General features: G+C 36.4%; 1 protein-coding gene across 2 annotated transcripts in view; it reads right to left on the bottom strand.

Moving 5' to 3' along the window:
- Nucleotides 1-21,358, bottom strand: part of cher (filamin protein cher) — a 1,020,924-nt gene that overhangs the window by 76,463 nt on the left and 923,103 nt on the right. For both annotated transcript variants that reach the window (XM_069837665.1, XM_069837667.1), the window contains one exon: nucleotides 2,128-2,268. In XM_069837665.1, coding sequence (XP_069693766.1) covers nucleotides 2,128-2,268 — 141 coding nt within the window. The remainder of the gene's footprint in view (nucleotides 1-2,127; nucleotides 2,269-21,358) is intronic.

Raw genomic sequence — 21,358 nt, 5'->3', positions numbered from 1 at the left:
GCTCCGGAACAATTTTTCCCTCGAAATTATTCAAATCAACTTTACAGGGAGTTATACCTGAAAACTTGATTTGCATAATACACGTTACTGTTCGTTAACAGAAAGCCACAATTTAAGTCACACGGAGTTAGTGTGCACTCGAAGTTGGTTGCTTGACGGTTGTCAGCCCACTTTGAGGTCTGTGGATATAGAGGGAAAAATTGGATCGATGTCGGTTAGAGTTCCCGAGTAGCTCAGCGGTAGAGCGTTGGTACGTTAAACCAAAGGTCCCGGGTTCGATACCCGGCTCCGGAACAATTTTTCCCTCGAAATTATTCAAATCAACTTTACAGGGAGTTATACCTGAAAACTTGATTTGCATAATACACTTTTACTGTTCGTTAACAGAAAGCCACAATTTAAGTCACACGGAGTTAGTGTGCACTCGAAGTTGGTTGCTTGACGGTTGTCAGCCCACTTTGAGGTCTGTGGATATAGAGGGAAAAATTGGATCGATGTCGGTTAGAGTTCCCGAGTAGCTCAGCGGTAGAGCGTTGGTTCGATACCCAGCTCCGGAACAATTTTTCCCTCGAAATTATTCAGTCACATATTTTGTTCTTATTACCTGTAGTAGTATCGTCAACTCGAGCTGAACTGACTAAGAAATTATGGAGTACCTACACAAATTAGCAGTAGGGCAGTAGGGTGTAGTAAAAGTTTGTGCATGTTTCACACATTCCTTACATGGTCACAGATTTGCAACCTTAACAATACACATGTCTCAAGCTAAGGCCCGGTTGCAGAGAAACCAATCAGATATGATCTACGATCAAATACGATTTGATTGGCCATCAGTTCCATTTTCGTTGCAGAAAGAACAATCAGCTATTTTATCGGAAATCAATCTTCCATCAGATTTGATCAACAGATTTTCGCCGATTAGTGACTAATCACTGATCAAGTGTATTGTTTATAGTGAAGTTGTAAGTAATTTACAAGGGAAATAGTTGAAGTAGGTAGTTACATTGTTCAAAAATTACCTAATAGATTCTTCTGATGAAATATTCGGCAAATATTCATAAGCGATGTCAGAGGTAATATGGTGAATGACGACGTGATTTCCGACAGACCGAAAAATTATAGCTTTTTTTTCTGCTTCACCGAAACACTATCCGTCTTCTTATTTTCTATTAGGGCCTATATTAATAAAGCCCTCCACGATGTTTAATAAGAGGGCTCTATTATCACCACGAAAATTTACCCCCCCCCCAAGTTTATAGTTGTTCATTTGATTTACTTTATTCTGAAGTCTATACAGATGGAATCCTTCTGTTTTACTTCTACGAAAACATAACGACAATCATTCATTTGTTTTCTTGATCAGTGGCCATTCGATTCATACGTTTCTCCTCTCTTCAAGCGCATCAAATTGGCCGTGGTTGCTAAATGGCACTGATGGCAAATGCATTTCTTTCTTAAATCATCAATTAGTAAATCGAGACAAGTTGACTGGAGATTCACTTTCGTACAATGCAATGAGCAATCAAATAAATCAGACATCAACTGATTGGTGAACAGGGATTTATTTCATTTGCATTTCTGCAACCAGGCCTAAGTATACTAAAATATTTTTAGAGACTGGAAACAGTCACTCCTGATAAAGTGCTCAATTTCTCAAGAGAGGATAATTGTGCGCATATACACAGATACGGCATACGTTTTAAACTGTGAAATGATATTTTGCGTGTCGATTTATAAAAATGGTGCATTTGTTCATTTGTAACTATTTCCAGGCATTACCGTAATGTTACGTGCATCACATGATGTATTATTTTAGAACAGACCTGTGTATCGTCCAAATATTGTACACAGACTGACAGAGGAAAAGAAGTTTATGACGAAATATTATGCCGCCTTTCAGGACGAAAATAGCCAAAAACAGATACTTCGTTAAAGATCCAAGTAACAGCACAGAACTGAAATGACAGCATAAGCTAAATCAGTACCGGTAATACCCTAAGCTTCCAAAATCCCTCCACTTCAATAAACACATTACGTTCAAATAAAAAAAAAATCTTTCACTTTTTAATATACCGGAAGTGAAATCCTTTTGTGAATCAACAGCAACGAAAGGCAATTTTAACTCACCTTGCACGTGTTCTCCATTGTATTTCACAGACAATTCATGAAGCCCCTCCTCGCGTGGTTCGTACTTGATGCTCACAGTTCCATCTCTGTTGTCTTCTATAATGGGTTTGTCCACATTTCCACTTGGCATCTTGATGTCCGCTGCATCACAAAGAAAAGCTATCAGAATGCTGCTGATACAGTGCATCACTTAAATATTAATCACATGATAAAAATTGAAGACGACACTATATAAGGGGCTTTATATGTAGGCCTACCAAATAATATCCAGTAGGGGTCTCTTCAATATATACAAGGTGTTCGGAAAATGCTAAAAAATTAGGGTGAGAAGCGACCAAGATTATGATTAAGGTCTCACATTCCTGTGTCGCTTTCTAAGAATTTACGGAGTCTCAAAGTCAGGCTTGGTACTTCCTCAGGTTGAGCAACCACACCTAAGTGTTCATTGCTGCAAGTATCCTAGGTTCGCGAGCGGATGTATGCACCAGTCTTTGTGGTTTTGGTGCAACACCGTTGTTGACATGGAGCGGTACACTTGGGCATTGAAGGCTGGCCATTATCTACCTTACCATAAGGCACAGCACAGTCATGTGGACGAAGGGTGCAAAATGTTTACAGGATATTGTTTCCTCCCAGGCGATATCTCGACTAACATATACTGGAGTCCATTAACGCTGTCACGTTCTTTAGTCGTACTAAGAACGGAACTATGTTTTCTACCCTCACGTGCACTCGCTTGTATTGTGTATTCTAGTTATCAGTGGTGTTCGCGCTACAGTAGTAGCTACAGTGTTACACAATTAGAACTACTTTGCGATGTATGCCAACATTTCCGAGACGCAGCGGTACGCCACTGCTTGTAGAAATGGTTAGTTGTGTGTCTGTTGTATACATACATAATAGCATAGGAGTGGGAGGGGTTGACGTACTGATGTAAACACAATTTCAAAACTTGACGGGATTAATGGAATTGACTGTACATTCAGTTCGTTACATCAATAACCTCAACAAACTGGTGCATCCAAGGTATTACCACAGTCTATTATATACAGTCACGAAGCTAAAAACGTAGTAAATATGCATCCATAGATACTTGCTAACCACTAGGATCGCTACTATCGTCTCATTACAGACCATGCGAAATAGTAAATAGTACCTGCACAGTCTATTGTTCCTAGTACCCTCATAAACTCAAGCTTCGTGACTGTATATACTAGACTGTGGTTGTACTCAACCAAGGCCAGTGGAGTCTTGCAGCCCGGAGCGCCACTTGTACTTCTCCTGCGTTCGTATAGCTTCATCGCTATAGTCCACATTACGCCCGCGTCTCCACTCGCCTCGGTCGAGTTCTAAGGGGTACGAATGCAATACAATAGAACTACTGTTCTCTTATCTTATTAAATGGTCGCAAGTAAATTTCTCTGTTAATGTATGGAGGTGTTGTTGGAAACTACTTGATTGGACCACACCTACTAACAAATCTCCTTAATTGTAATGGTTACAAGTTTACAGGACAATTCTTGAGAAAATCTCCCTCAACTACTACAAGATGTACAGTCTCAGAAAAAAAGTTTAGTCGCATAGATACACAGAAAGGAGGCAGTGCGCATGATCAGAAGACGAGCGACCTGGTTCACAAAAAGACTATTAGAGGTAAATTCATTTTTTTTTTCCTTATCTGATCTTGCGCACTGCCTTCTTTCTGGGACAAAGTATCTGTGCGATAAAGCTTTTTTCTAAGACTGTATCTCTCGCAATAAGAGAGCAGATGTGGTTCCAGACCAGTGGGGCTCCAGCTCACTTCTCTCTAGTGGTGTCAGTACCTCAATGCTATGTACCAGAACACGTGAAGGCCGGGAAGGGCAAATTATCTGGCAACTTCAATCTCCGGACATACATATTTTTTTAGGGTCACATGAATACGGTTTAAGAGAAATCAATTGAATGTGAACAAGATCTGGTAGCAAGGATCGCCGTATCAGGTGGTGATGTTCGCACAGTGTCATATTTTTGAACGAGTTCGTCAGTTATTGCTCTGGCGATTAACAAATTTGTAATGATACAGGAGGTGGAAATTTCGAACATGTTCTGTGATCACGCAACAAGTGATTAGTGAGGGGAATGCAAGTCTCACTTTAAAGCTCCCCAGATCATAGGAAAAACATCGCAAAACTCCGCGTTCTTCTCCATGTCATTCTTTTTGGTCCCTACTACACCATTTTCTTGGGGTAAACATTTTCCGAACACACTCTATGCATCTTTCAGAGTTAATTACATATAGGCCTACTGTACGTCAAAAGTCGCCATTACATGTCATCGTATCGTAAGCAGTCTCCTTGAGTACATTCAAGGAGATTATATATGAGAGAGAAAGAGAGTAACCGGGGGTAATAAAGCCCACCTAAGAAATTAATGTTTTTACTTTATATTTGAGACGTTTAGCAAATTTTAAATAATGGAATAGTATACTTTTATAGTCATGCTATAATATTTTACTTCAAAGAAATATTCAAACACACATATAAATGCTGTGAGCAATGAAAATTAACACCAGTAACTGGGCCCTATATCCTGCTGTGACATACAGACCCTAATAAGACCCACAATAAAGAATAGAAGTATTGAACACTACTTGGGCATACCAAGTATCCAAACTTTTCTCAGTGAGACCTACACATTCATCGTGCACCCAACATTCGCAAGAGACACACACATGCATATCTGCAACAAAATTCTCTTCGCAAACGGAACACATCCGAGTCTCCTAGATGTTTCCAGATCCTGAATTTGCTGGCTCATTCAATGCTATTTCTGCATTAGGAATTGTCAATTTCTAGTTTGCTTCATTTCTTGCAAAAATATTACGGTTCAGAGTTTGAGTTTAGTTCAGGGACTTCTACGAACTTGTGGGCGTTTCCACGTGTGTATTCCATGGGCCTTATTTCCTGCTCTGTCACTTCGAGCCAATTTTAGGTTACGGAGTGCTCATATGCTCAATAGCGAAAGTTTCACGGTAGTCACAAACTTCTTAATGTTTACACAATAACGTGCATTAAATATTATATTAGTAACACATAGTAAAACGATTAATCATCTGCCTATACTTTGCAAAATTTTATAATGAAAGCAGAAATAATCATACAATTTTGTTGCCACCAGTCAGCTACATACAAGAACGAGAATCTAATTTCTTTATACCTCACTCGACTGCAAGAAGAAATAGGTCTTAAGGGTTGTTGCTCTCTTTTGCAAAAGTATATAACTAATGGCAAAACTAGGTAGTGGGCCTTAATACCCACGGGTACCTTATATATATATATATATATATATATATATATATATATATATATATATATTTGGAGGGGGGAGAATCCTACAGAATTATCTTTTATGGTTATTATTTGTTAATTACGAAGAAAAATTCACTCCGGTGCCGAGGCATGAAAAGGGAAAAAGCCAAAAGAGAAAGATTCGATCCGGTGCTGTGGATTGGGCCGTGGCGTAGCTCCGTGCGTAGAACTGAGAGTCCCGGGTTCGATGGTCGGTGCCGGAGCGAGTTTTTCTCAGTCATTAACAAATTAATTGGTCGTGATAGAGTATTTATGTGGAATTTATTAGAGTCAAGTTCCAAGAAAATGGCGGCGCGATTCAATGTTCTTGATGGAATAGGAGACGAAATTATGTATCTGGATTATTTAAACAGAAAATAACGTCAAATAGACGTTATTGTGAAAAGAGGAGATCCTTTTTGAGAATACGGAGACAGAAAATTCGAGGAAAGTCTGTCCAAAGAAACAGTGTTGTGGTTAGCGAATGAAACGAATGAAAGATTGGAATTTCCTGCTAATCGAAATAATCCCATCTCACATATGAATAGAGTTTTAACAACGCTAAGATCATACGCTACAAGGACATTTAACATTGTGACTGGTGATATTTTTATAATATTCATCCTACCACGGCACTACGAATTATTAATGATGTGTCACACATTATTATGTCTTTCTGCTCACGTTGTATTTCGGTTTCTTCAAGGGCAGAACTACAAACTTTAGAGGATGGATTCTATTAAATTATGGATTTCATTTCATGTTATCGTAACATATATTTAATTGGGTACGGTACCTCATGTTGACAACTAAAATGTAGAGAAACACTATTCAGTTACAATACCTATTAATCTACTAATTAGACCTAAATCTCAAACTTAAGGGGAAGGATCAATAGGAAATCTCTTTTCTCATATTATTTTACACAGTTTTATATCAGTGCACTAAGCCTTTTAAATACAACATTTTCACTTCTGCCCTTTATAGTACAGTCACATACATACATACATACATACATACATACATACATACATACATACATACATACATACATAATATAAAGAAAATGATATATCTGCTCTTAAGAGTATCACAGAATCACAAATCTCGTCTTCAATGAAAGCTAAAAGACTGCTAATCTATTTTGTTTGATGATTTTTAGAAATTTTAATTTTTATATTTTCATTTTATTGTGTATTTTTATGAACAGAAAGTAACATTGCAAGTATAATTTTAACGTATTCTTTAATTTGCAATTTGATAATTTCCTCTTACAGAATTATTCATGTATAATGTGAGAATATGCCCTGAAATTTTTATTCAATTATCTCTATTATTGTCTGAGACATTACATATTATTGAATTTGAAAAACTGAAAACAGAGTAAAGGCACTACAGCGCAGCGGCTATTTAAAAATGACGTAAAAGCAATTATTTTCTTCTCAATTACTTTGAAATTTCGCTCAAGTGAAATCAATATTAGGCAGTAGTTTAGGCTAAAAATAAAAAATGTTAATTTTGACACATATTTAATCATTCCTGTAGGTCCTTCCCCTTAAGGGTTAACAGTAGAAATATATTACAATTATTATTTTTATTATTATTATTATTATTATTATTATTATTATTATTATTATTATTTGTAGCATATTATGTGAATTTTCAAATATAATAAATCGCAGTTGATTTTATGAAACAACCTATGTGACAGTACAGAGGGGAAGGAAAAAGTAACTAAATATCAATAGGCCTACATAAGAACAGTAGATAATTCGGTAGAAAACGTTGGTGAATATGGTGGACATCAATAACATCATCGAGGATTAGTGTAGGCTTATTGATATTGAATAATTTATTTTTCCCTCCTGAAAAATTATGCTCTGTATTGTCACATAAGAGGTTACATAAAATCAACGACAAAATATAAATCAACTAGTGTGATATTTAATTCTGCGTCTAACTTAAACAACTTTTCTTTCAGAGAACATTCGTCGGTCTCATTATTTTCAAGAATATTGGCGTAAAAGCCAACCAGTTCTAAAATCCCTATTTCGAGGTCTGAAATTTTCGGGTTATCTTATTATTTTATCATCCTGTAGTGTTGTAAATAAACTAATCAAGCAGAATGGTCTAACAAAATCGAAGTGCGTAACAACTGGATACGTTCTGTGTTTATATTTGCTCTTCTATGGATGTTTTCCCTTGTAGAAATAACGTGCGGTCTCCGAGTTAACCGGGGTGAAAATGGCGGTTAGAGGAACGGGTTTCTGCAACGAGTTATAACTCGTTTGGTTTCTGTGATTGAGGATCATTGTAGTTACACCGCAATCGCATTTTGATCGCGATTTTCTTTTTACCTTGTTCCCGTAACTCCGATCATTACTTTTTTTTTTCTTTTTTTTTTACCGAGATTGGTGCACTTGGCCATTACGAGTGCGCTGGAAACGCATCATTAAATTAAACAAATACTGTAATGTTGAGGTTTCGAAAACAAGAGTTAAGATTCAAAATACACAAACATCAGTCGGTAGACATTCCTGATATTAACTGTTTCCACTTGCTCGAGTGTGCATATTGCATTGAGAGTGCAAATCCGTGAAATAATATACAAAAACTATTTTAGACTGATACGTTCAGTTAGCTTGTGGAAAACGGACGTTTAATGTGTACGCTGCAGAATTTCACTGCTTTGTTGATCAAATGCTTCAAAGTTAATATTAATAATAATCTACTCAACAATATAATTCTAGCTTAACCACAAATGAAGAATGAATCACGTTTACGCGAAAAGTAAAATATACATTCAATCCCTGATTAATAACGGTAAAAAGGAAGCAAATATGTAAATGAACTGATGAAATGCGTTCTAATTTTGATCTCAGTAGTTTCAATTTGTTAGAATGTTTATATACAACGCAGATTGCTGCTCTGTGATAATATTTCAGTCTAACCCAACGCCTAGATGAAATTTATTGTGATTTTGTGCTAAATACTCATACATTAGTATTAACAGCTTCTACCCCTAAGATTTATTGCCTCAACGCATAGTCCAAGATCTGAGAAATGCCTGTGTTACCAGACAATATAAAAATAGCCTCAAAATCCCTTTGTTTAAACTTTCAGTTATACACAGAAGTTCTGTAAGTACAGACAAGTTCAAAATTACTGTTTCAATCAAAGAGATAATTCATAAGAAAAGTTTTTAATTAAAGCATATGTATTAGCATATTTTTTAAAGTAACACATCGCTTTTCGTGTTAAGATGTCAAACCCATCAAGGACAAAAACTCTGTTTAAACATGAAACCCTTCAGTAAAGTGTGACAGAGTCTCATGTACGGTGGACAAAATCCTCTGGTGTACCCCATCATATGTATATCTTGGATTTTAGATTAAATCACTATTTTTTCTGTAGCAATAAACTGCAACTAATTTAATATCTTCACATTTTATATAAAATATGAATGTTTAAAAGCTATTTTATGATGCCTAAAAATGCCTATTTTGCCCATTGAGACCTATTTTTCAGTTTTAAAGCCTAAAATTTCCTATTTCTATTTATTACCTATATATTTTTTTTTTTTAATTTTCGTGTAGCAGTGAAAGAGTAAGTTTTTGATGTCATGGGGTGGTTTTGGTTCAAATATCCTGTAATAGTTTGATTGTAGGCATAAAGAAGCTCCTGGATGGTGTCTGGTTTTGTTGAGCACTTGAGCAGACAGTAGAAATGTGATGAATTGGGAGAATGTACAGCTTCTACCAAAAAGTTTAAGCATACCCATTCAAAATAGATGTTTCACTCCTGCCCTTATGCTTATGTGAAACCCTCTGTTCTTTATGAAGGGAATAAATGCCTGTGAAAAATGAAGTTCTTACTTTAAACCCAATCTCTCTATCTTTCAAATTGTGGATTATATAACTATTTTTCAGTTATTAAAACATATTGAAAAATTACATTTTTTGTAGGAAAAAAATTAATTACTTCAGAATGAGTGTACTTAGATCAGTGAATTTTGGGATAGAGTTAGACATATCTGAAATGTTTCTTTCGCAATTACCACTTTTTATTTTACAAATTTTTGACAGCTCGTTCACGCATTGTAACCCAGATTTTTTGTCTCTATTATTTAGGAAAAATTGCCAGTTTCTAAAATTCTCAGTAGTTTGAAATTTGCGGTAAATTGATCAGGGACCGTCACTGCCATCTACATAACAGTGGGGGTTAGTAAATCTTGTCAACTTATTCCCTCCATTTTTAAGTAAACAGTTGTGGAGTTTGTTACAAGTGTGGAAAGGTTAGATTTATTGCTTAAAAAAAAAGATGTGAAAATTGGTCGAAATTCAGTGAGTATGGACATGAAGTGACTAATTATTGTAATTTGAAATAAGTTTTCATAACAGAAAAATTGTTATATAATTCACAAGTTGAACGATAGAGAGGTTGGGTTTGGAGTAAAAAAAAAACAACAGGCATTTGGTCCCTGAATAAAAATCAGGGGGTTTCACATACGTATAAAGACAGGAGTGAAAAATCTATTTTGAATGGGTGTCCTTAAACTTTTAGTAGAAACTGTAGTTCTCCCTAAAGAAATGAGCATGGCAAATTTTGTTAAATTTAATTATGCATCCATTGCTTCGGTATCATTGGGAAGAATTTTTTCGCTTATAAAATGGTTCTGTCTAAGTAAAGGCAAAGTTTCACAACAGAAAATTCGAGAAAATGTTATGTATTGCAATTATGAATATCTCAAAGAATAACATCCTGAAATTAATAACAACACTTACGGTTCACCCTGTATATATAACATATTCTTCACTATATTTCTTATGAATTTTATATTTTCGCAGTTTTACAATATACATTGGTTTTCGGAAGTGTACAGCCCGATCGCAAACTCGTGGCACCTGCGCGAAAGACGAATTGCCATCCACTTACATGGACTCGCCCAAAAGCCTTGCTGGAGGGGGGGGGGTGTTTGAACAGTACGCTTTATGAGTAAGCGTCCGCCCGCATACACACTCCCCCCACTCCCAAGCCTCAGAAAGAAGTTTGCGCATGTTGGTGCCACGAGTTTCCGATCAGGCTCTACTGATGGGTTCTTCACTCTTAAAAATCTAATTTAAAAACAGGGAGAATTTAACATGCACACACATATTGCATTTGTAGATTACATTACGGCATTTGATAGAGTTAACAAAGAAAAATTACTTACAATTCTACATAATGATAGAGTACCGAAACAAATGATCAACAGTGTAGCTAACTTGTACAGAAACAACTTAATATCGGTTGAAGTAAACCAAGATCTCTCAGCCTGGAAACCAATTAACCGAGAAGTCCTACAAGGATGTGGACTATCCCCTTTGTTATTCGTCATTTACATGAATAGGGCCTACCATAATTAAAGAATGGAGAAGCTACCTCATGACATTGTACCAATTACACGCAGACTCAATTTAGACACTATGTTGTATGCAGACGAACAAGTATTATTTGCTAACTCTGAAGATGGCCTCCAAATATCACTACATAATTTAGAGAAATTAACCTAAAATTATGATATGGAAACTTGGTGAGCAGACATAATGTCCATCGTAGAACGTCCAATGCACAAAAATGTCCACACCTTATTGTTCTGCACTATATCGTCCAACCCAAAAGGTCCATCGCCGTAAACGTCCACAAGGCAACTGGTCCATACCAAAATGTCCACATGGTCAAAATGTCCATGTAGTAATGCAATGCCTGTATGATACTGTAACCAAGGAAACTGCTGCAACAGTAGACACAATAATGAGGCGGAAAAGTAATTAACGCAACGTAACTACAATAACTGGAATTCTGAAAAATGTTTAGTCATGACTGAAGTTGTAACATCACAAAAAGGGAAGCAAATTCTAGTGGTAGATGATTATATGTATAATTTCCACTCAAAAAGTAAAAATGAAGAGAGTTTTACTGGAGATGTGAAAGACTAACATATAACGCTCGGTGCACGACAAATAACAAAATTGAAAACATTAACGTCAGAAGGAATGGCAGAGGAAATCAAAAACATTTGCTTGATCTTGAACATGTTTAAAAATGCAGCTACTATGCGAGCACACGATGCACCAATTCGAATAATTCGTGATACATTACTGGTTTACAGGATGGAAATGGTGAATAGACAGCAGAACCGGATGTGACTCGAAATGGTTTCAGCTTGAGGGAATTGGAAATAGTTGCACCGGATGAAAACACGATAACAGGGGAGCCTTTCCTACTTGAGCAGGAATGATGTAATTTTCTTAACTTGATGAAATCGTGTAAATTTTGTAAATCCTCACTTACTCAATGATGTGTTTTCATATCGTTATCTAATCGTGCAAATTCTGTGACTCCTCACTTGCACACATTTAATAACCATTTTCATTAATAAACTTGTGTTGCAACTGCTATTAAAAATAATTAATTTTTCTAATAATTTAATCCTAATATCTAGTTCATTCAACAGACGGACATTGATGCACATTATTGCGTGGACATTTTGGCATAAGGAAACTGGACTTTTTTTGTATGGACATTTTTGTCTTTGTACCTATATTTAGTGTGGACATTTTTGTCATTGGACAAAATATCGACTGGACATTCATGTAATGAACATTCTACGGTGGACATTATGGCCTGTAAGCGGAAATTTCGCATGATAAAACTAAAGTATCTGCAGCAAAATATACCTCAATAGCAAATTATTAGAAATAGTGAACAACTTTAACTATCTTGGATATTCGTTATCATTTACACATGACCTTTACATACACAATAAATCTATCAAAAAAAAAACATTATGCACAATAAATTCAGTTTTCAAACCATCATTAGTTCAGAGGAAAAAGAGAAATACACGAATCAAAATTTATAAAACTCTTGTCCGACCAGTTTTATCTTACGGATGCGAGGCTTGGACCATAAAAACACCTGACTCCTCAAGAATAACCGCTGCCGAAATGAAGTTCATGAGACGCACTGCAGAAACACAGGTTTCGAGCAGTTATCCCCACTCGTCCCTAGGCTAGCCCCTCGGTGCGTCACCAGCCGGCATTCGGGGAATGCTATGGAATAATGATTGACCTAACCTTACCAAAAATATAACAAAAAATTCATCCATCGAAATGCTAAGTATAACATTTTGGAATGGAAAAATGCGAGTGAAATAATAACTGATATATAAAGCTATAGTAACAAAATCTAATTTGAATAATTTCGATGGAAAAATTGTTCCGGGGCCGGCTATCGAACCCGGGACCTTTGGTTAAGCGTACCAACGCTCTCCCAACTGAGCTACCCGGGAACTCTACCAGACACTGATCCAATTTTCCCCTCTATATCCACAGACCTCAAAGTGGGCTGACATCCGTCAAGCAACCAACATTGAGTGCACACTAACTCTGTGTGACTTAAATTGTGGTTTTCTGTTAACGAACAGTGACGTGTATTATGCAAATCAAGCTTTCAGGTATAACTCCCTGTATGGATGAACAGAATCTGGACTAGGTGCAGGGGCGGCCCGTCCTTATGTGCTACAGCACAATGATAACTTTGCTAAAGTAATGTATTTGTAATACCATAGTATTTGATCTATCATTTGACAATTTCCCGTGGTTATGTTCATGACGCGTTATATTGTATTTAGTCTCCTCTCTTTTCGTTCTTTGGTGCCTCAGGGGGTTCGTTGTGCTACTCAGAAACTCCACATGAGAATGTATACAGTTATGCGCATGTGCGAAGCTGAAATCACTGCTCTGATTGGCTATTTTTACGCGGGAAAGTGCTGTAGTCAGCTTCAGCACGACATATGTTGGAGATTTCCAGATTGAAAAAGTAAAGCATAACGAAGGAATGCTTGTTTTTGGAAGAAATCGGAACTATTTACAATGTCTTTGGTAATTCAAGTGTCCGACTGCTGCTGCCATCTACCTGTTGAAGTTGCTGCTAACAGCTATATTATACTGAACAAAAGAGTGTTACAGACACACTTTGAGTTCTATACGGAAGACCTGACTTCCGAAATATAGATGGCTGTTCAATTGTTACAATGCATAGTCTCCAACAATTTACAGGATCCATTCTGTGAAGTAACGAAGTTGTTAAATATTTTGGTTACAACATCAAGGACCACTGCCGAGCCAGAAAGATGTTTTTCTTTCTTGAAACGCATAAAAAGGTTTTTAAGGAAACTATGTCCCAGGATCGTCTCACTGCTCTTGCAATACTGTCAATAGAAAAGAGTATGATGTCCAAGATGGAGGGGTTTAACACCAGGGTAAATGACAAGTTCTGCAGTACGAAGGAATGTCGTATGGACTTCATATTATTTCTTCACTAGGCGAATCTCAAATTAAGATAAATACATATTAAGTGTATACAGTAGGCCGATATAAAGATTGTAGCACACTCATTATTTTGACCACCAACCGCTACTGACTAGGTGGAAAAATTATAAAGTTTATACGCTTCCTATTGAACTACGATCTCGCGATACGAAATGCCAGTGCTGAATATTACTTGTTCTACTTACTATTCAGAACACACTAAAAAATGAAATGTACTTTGACGAAATGATTTACGTAGCCTATACAATATTCTGTATAAGATGGGAAATATTTCTGGATTGTGCTGACAAACCCAAGGCTGTTTCTGGAGTCGTCACTGATTGCTACGCCATTCGTACAGTTCTTCGTCATAGAGTGAGTTTAAATCTGCGGTTCTCTGGAAGCATTCTTTTCGCATCGTAAAAATAAATCGACAAAGACGCGTATCGCCTTACCCACGGGCGCCTCTCACTGTTTACACAAGCCCAACACGACTCGAGTGCCTGGAGTCACTTTCGAGAGTCTTTTTTAAGCCGTGGTGAAAAGTGGGCATATGGACATCCTTGCAATGTGTTCTATGAAACTTCAACGGCGAAGGTGTATCAGCTGCCTTCATTATGCTGTGCGATTTCATTTTTGGTTAAAAATAAGTCAGAACGGCTCAGTCATTGAGTAAGATCAATCAGATCATTGCTCAGGTTAAGTAGTGTCATTTTAATCATCAGGTCATTCTTAAGACAGAACAATCAGTTCTGCGTCAGGACTCGCCAGATCAGTTATATTAATTTTACGCCAGGTTAATCGTTAGGACTGATCGTGTAAGTAGGTCAACGAAGTACAGATCAATCATATTAGGTAAGTCATTGAGATAGACTAGTCATGTTAATCTTACTGAAAGGTCAGACCAGGCCAGGTCAATCAGACGGGATCAGGTTACGGCAGATCTGACAGTAGCAGCAGCAGCAGGAGTAGCAGTAATAATAGCAGCAGCAGCAGCAGCAGCGGTAGTAGTAGTAGTAGTAGTAGTAGTAGTAGTAGTAGTAGTAGTAGTAGTAGTACTTTTTTATTTTAGTAGGTTATTTTACGACGTTTATTAACATCTCAGGTTATTTAGCATCTGAATGAGATGAAGGTGATAATGCCGGTGAAATGAGTTCGGGGTCCGACAACGAAAGTTACCCAGCATTTGCTCATATTGGATTGAGGGAAAACCCCGGAAAAAACCTCAATCAGGTAACTTGCCCCGACCGGGAATAGAACCCGGTCCACCTGGTTTCGCGACCAGACGCGCTAACCGTTACTCGACAGTAGTAGTAGTAGTAGTAGTAGTAGTAGTAGTAGTAGTAGTAGTAAATTCCATTAGCGATGCTTTCAACAGATGTTATTCAGCGATTAAATTCGATGTTGGCGAGAAAAAGCCCGCCAATTTTACCTGGACCTCTATATCACCGACAAGGTTTCATACGTGTCGTATGGCTATTTCATGGAACCCTCAGCTTTACTTACTTTCCAGAGGAAACCATGCTAAGAATTTTATCTTCCATTGACACCCATGGCCTGGGCCTGTTTGAATCTTGAAATCCAATGGATGGCATGGTAACTTTTAGACCACCGAACAAATTTTCACCAGGACATCAAATTATTCAACAGAACAAAATGGTCAGTCAGAACTTCCATTATGACAAAGAAGGACAAATAAAAGTAGGTCAAGTCAGAAAAATTGAATTTCAACAGGACAGGCAAGTTTGATCTCTAATCAAGGCAGCTGAAGCCAGTCAGATAGTCATATCAGTCATTTGGAGAAGTCAGACAGATGAAATCAGCCATGAGGTAAGGTGAGATCGATGAGTTCCGTTATCGGTGAAAGACAGGCTAGTGAAATCAATAATCAGAACAGGCAGACCAGTGAGATCAGTAATCAGAAGTTCGGTGAGATCAGTCATTAGGACAGTCAGACGAGTAGATCAGGAATCAGGACAGTTAAACGAGTCTTAACTGTAATCTTGACAGACTAGGCTAATAAGATGTCATCAAGAATGATTGTACAAACAGGATATCTGGAATGGTCAAGCAATATGATTTCATCAGGAGCGGTCAGGCCAACATTATTTCATCAGGAATGATCAAGCCAACATGATTTCATCAGGAATGATCAAGCCAATACGATGTCATCTGGAATGGTGACACCAATAAGATACTATCAGCAATGATAAGGTCAGTAAGATGTCCTCAGGAATGATCAGGCCAGTAAGATGTCATCTGAAATGGTTAGGCCAATACGATTTCATTAGGAATGGCCACGTCAACAATGCAATCAAGAATGGTCGTGTCAATAAAATGACATCTGGAATGGCCAGGCCAGTAAGATGTCATCAGGAATTATCAGACCAGTAAGATGTAAATCAAAATGGTTAGGTCAACATGATTTCGCCAAGAATGGTTAGGCCAATAATGTCATCGGGAATGGTGAGACCAATAAGATGTCATATAAAATGGTCAGGGTATGAAATCGCCACGCCAAGCCAGTGACTGATATTCGTGGAATTCGTTATCAAGTCAGGTCAAACATTAATTTAAATTAATTAGTAATATATTGCACACGGGAAGCAGACAGACATTAGCTCCAAATACATAACAACTAGACATTTATCTAAATCCTTGGATGAAGGATGGGTGGAGCGGAGAAAAATTTCTCCGGCACCGGGACTCGAACCCGGGTTTTCAGCTCTACGTGCTGACGCTTTATCCACTAAGCCACACCGGATTCCAGTTCCGATGCCGGATTGAATCCTCTCAGTTTAAGTTCCACCTCTTAGTTTCCCTTTAGTGGCCAGTCCAGAGAGACACTCTTAAACACATGTCAAAGGAGAGACTTCCCCTTTCTTGTGAATCATAGCTTGGGAACGTCAGACGTTTCTCCAACTATGAGTCAGATCCAAAGGACTTCGTGGCGCTAGCGTCGTCTTCCCGTATACACGTGAATGTTATTAACACGTGTGTTATGTTTCTTGTTTCTTTACTTCGAGATGAGCGTATTATTCCTTAAAATAACTGCTCCTTCAACTCTCTCTCTCTCTTTCTCCTTACCATTACTTTCACTTTTAGGACCTCTTTTTGGACTTTATGCTATAACGGTCTCACACAAATTCTGAATCACAAAGGAGATTTATAATAATAAGGGGAAAGCGCACAAAGAGATTTATAGCAGAGCCACAAACGAATGCTATTCCTTTGTCGATATTACAACAAGCAAATTTTTTCTTCACATCGACAGCGCGTGGATGAAATGTTTGCAGAAAGGCTGTAAACATCTCTATTATTATACAGGCCTATTCCAGAGGTCTGTCCTGTAAAAGTATTGTAGGTTTCTTTACCAAACTAAATCGCCGTGGAAGGTTGTAGAATGCTTTTCTATCCTATAGGCCTACATTATTGAGCCTGGATTGTTTTTATTGTTGATTAGAGCTGAGGAGAATAAAACTGCAAAGACTATATCTATTGAGCATTTAATGTAGGCCTAGTAGTTCGACTGACAATAACAATCCAGGTTGGCAGGCGACGATAGAAAACTAATTAATATATGAAGGGGTGAGAATGATATAGTCCTAAGCTACACAGACAAAACTTTACAGGAGACCATATTAAAGGTTTAGACTCCAATGCTATTAGGTGGGGTACCATAATTTCTTCGGCGTATACTTATGTCATGTTTTTGGTAATTTTAAATATATTTTACTAGTTGCTTTACCAAACGTTTAAGAAATGAACTCACAAAAAAAGGCATTTATGTTAAAAGTGTGGCTTTGGACTATCCAATTCTCACTCTTCATACGTAGGGCCTATATACAATTAAATACTCTTTCAAAATTTAAGTATAACATAGGGGTGTCATTTGAAATTTCGAAGGGGTGGGGTGAGGGGTGAAATCTAAAATGCAATTATCGCTGATTTCAAACTTCATTATCAATATTTAATTTAACTCTCTTTTTTGGTTTAAATTAAATTTAATTGAAATAAACATTTATTTAGACTGGAAACTTTTGAAATCAAAGCCCGGTATTTTAAATTGTCTTGAAATATCCGTCTAACTTTATAAATGTAAAGAAAATGTATAATAAGAAGTGAACTTCGAAGTGATATGAAACTATAATAAAAAGTGCCGACAATGTTCTTTGTGAAAGATGTTTTATTGTGTATTATTACTGTCATATTATTTTCTTAAATTGTCAAATAAATGCAGATGCACTGAAATTATAAATAGGCCTAAGTAGTAAAATTGAAATGTCTTATTCAATTATATTATTGCAATATTATTGCATAAAGTAATAAGTAGTATTCAAGTCTTCAACCTTGCATATAACTAGAGCCCGAATGTTTGGCAAAATGCCTTTTTTTTACTGGGTGGAAGTAAATCATTATTTGCATAGATATAAATGTGATTTGGAGTAAATCAAAGTGATAGGGCCAGTTTTTATTTAGCCTATTTTGCCTTTTTTAAGTGGTTTCTTAATAATAAATTTTTTTTGTCATTTTAAAGCAATATTTCTTATTTATTTGCAATTTTATAATTAATTGTAATTTATTGTGTATGAAATTTAAATATTTGAAACAATGACTAACTTTATTAACAATAGTTAATTTATTTCGGTGCTTAATCTGCTAATAATCGTGCTTTAATACTATTAGTGTAATATGAATAATGATCGACAGTCCACAGTTACGAATATAATTTTGTCACGTCTTCACGGTATCAACAATCAGCTTCATAATTTTAAATATTATGCCCGTTCTCATAGAAGTTGTCACGTAGCATTTTCAATTGTTTGCTTTCATATTTTCAAATATTACTGTTACAATTTTGTGCTACACGTGATTATTATTGTAGGAGAAAGAAATTTGAGCAAGGAACAGTCAGTTATTGTCGGGTGACAGAAGCTATAAGATCGGTTAGCTAGAATGCCTAATTCAGTAAAGCATTGCAAAGTAAACTTCATGCTTACGTTAGTGAATTTGGTGCCCATGTGTTTTCAACCGATGGAATAGTTTTGTGAAAAGACAGTTAATCACGAAAAAAAGTATTTTATAAGCCAACTTGTGTCACCTACGAAGTAAATATGTGAGTTATGTTGATATAATTTAGATTTATTGCTAAAATATATCATACCTTTTTAAAATTTATAATGCCTTTTGCAAAGATTGTGCCTTTTTTACGTTTTTATTACCTTTTTTGCCTGCCTATTTTAACTGTTATAAATGCCTAAACATCCCGGCTGTACATATAACTTCATAAGGTTACGAAAAGGAATTAGAAGGAATTAGTTTAGTAGTGATATACTGGGTGGCGCAGATAAAAGTAGCTCGCCTCCCATTTGAATGCGAATGCGAAATTTTGACTGCTTGAAATTCCATTATCGTATTCCACCGTATTATAACGAAAAGAATAAACAGCTACAACAATGGACAATGTTATGCAATAATCGATTGTTAGCATTCTTTCTGTCAATATTTCATCAGTCATGAGTCGAATTATACGTCTCTCTTCGCATTCCGCAAAATGACTTACTCGACACAAGACAGAGTGAAAACTGTGGAAGTGTAGTTATGTGAGAACAGGTTCGATTAAGGAAACCCGCGAAACTTTCAGGAACAAGTTTCGGGACAGAGGACAACCGCAGGGTTGCCAGATGTCCCGATTTGGCGGGACATGTCCCGATTTTCATATAAAAATCCCGAGTCCCGCTTCGAGTCCAGGCGGGACGCAAAAAGTCCCTCCATTAGAAAATTAACATCAGTTGTATAATTTTATCGTTACCTAGTAACTATTTTATACTCGGCCTAAATAATAATTACATTAAATTTAAATTAATTTGTTTAACAATGTAGGTTTGCACATTGAAAAATAACTAATATTTTGACAAGTGTAAGGTTTGTGACACCGAATTGAGTTGTGAATATAATATTTCTGAACATTTAAAAAGAGACGTTTATCAGAAATGCATGACACAGAGGATGGAAAAAAAGTTTGTTAAAAATGCTAAAGTACGGTGATAAATATGTACATAAGCTCTGAAAATGCATACTGTATGTTATATGATGGGTTTAGAGGGGTAATGTTAAGTCACAAAATAAACATGAATTTAGCTATCAATAAATTTTATGTCATTGTAATTAATGAAAAACATTGAAATGTAAATATTTTGTCACATGTGATGCTATCTTATGGAATTTGTGCTTTACAGATAAACAGCTGGGGAAATCTATGAGATGGAACTACTATTAAGTCATTTAGTTAATAATAATTTGGCATAGCATATTATTGTCTTAAGTCCTTCAGAAAGACGCCAGACAAATGTGATGTAACTTACAGCCAGATAAATATTGTTTTGCGCTTTCAAACATGTCCCTACAATATTTCTTTTATTAAAATTGCAATTTTGATATTCATATTATTAGTTTCTTTAACTGCATACAAAGGAAACATTTTTAATAAATTTTTTCTGTCACGAAAATGTCAACTCTGCCCACATTCATATCACTCTTCCTTTAAGACAAAACGTAAGTACTGTATGTGATGGAAAGATGTCCCTCCTTGGTAGATCTAAAATCTGACAACCCTGGACAACCGGCAAAGAGAGCAATAAAGGGTTTGGTTAAAAAGTGGCGCGCTATGGTATCTGTGCAAGTGTATCTCAACATGCACAACTGTGTATTTATGCTGCAGGGAGCCACTTTCAACATCTTCTATAAAAGGTGAGTCCTTTTCAGCACTTGGCTTCTGTATTTACTCTATACTTACACGGGCTACTTTTACCTGCACCACCCTGTATAAATTATTACAACTTACAGTCATATTATTTTGTTGAAGTGTCATGTAAATAGAGATGTTGAAATTATAAGATCAAATGTTGTAAATGAATGATCATAGCAGAATATCATACTAATTTTTAAACAGAATGAGTCTCCCCTCTGATTAAACTCAATGACTGCATGTCTATCATTTCAGAGACCAGCAGAATTAAACTTTTGTGTGAATACTCTTTTTTCAATTCCAGTAAGGTTAATGAACAAGTAAAAAATCTATTATCTTTTACTATTTTGCTTTCCCATACACCATTACGTCCTGAATACACGCTTCCGCTCAATCCTACCACTTAATACAAGACAGTTGCCAGCTACTGCGAGCGTGACGTCATGCGCGTTTTGCGCAAGCACACTGAGACACCATCATACTCACATCACGCTAGAATCTAAAAACATTGCACCAATTGAAAATAATTTCCGAATTTTTACGATTGTGGATTAAAATATAACTAGGGCTATAATAGTTATGTAATAACATTTTTGCACGATAGTGTGTTCTTTTTATCGTTATAGCAAACAGCCACACTATTTGGAAGTTGATTTTCTGAATTCAGAGTTGCCAACCTAGATAAGTATATAGAAATATTAGAAATAACTGGTCTAGGGTTGTAATTAAAACTACTTGTGCCAACTATCGACACCTATGACAAACTTCTTGCTGAGATTCAGTCAGCTGTTCATAGCCTA

This window comes from Periplaneta americana, chromosome 10 (assembly GCF_040183065.1).
Source record: "Periplaneta americana isolate PAMFEO1 chromosome 10, P.americana_PAMFEO1_priV1, whole genome shotgun sequence".
In the NCBI taxonomy this organism is placed as follows: domain Eukaryota; kingdom Metazoa; phylum Arthropoda; class Insecta; order Blattodea; family Blattidae; genus Periplaneta; species Periplaneta americana.
Note: the sequence above shows the minus strand (reverse complement) of the source record. Positions and strands in the feature narration are given on the sequence as shown.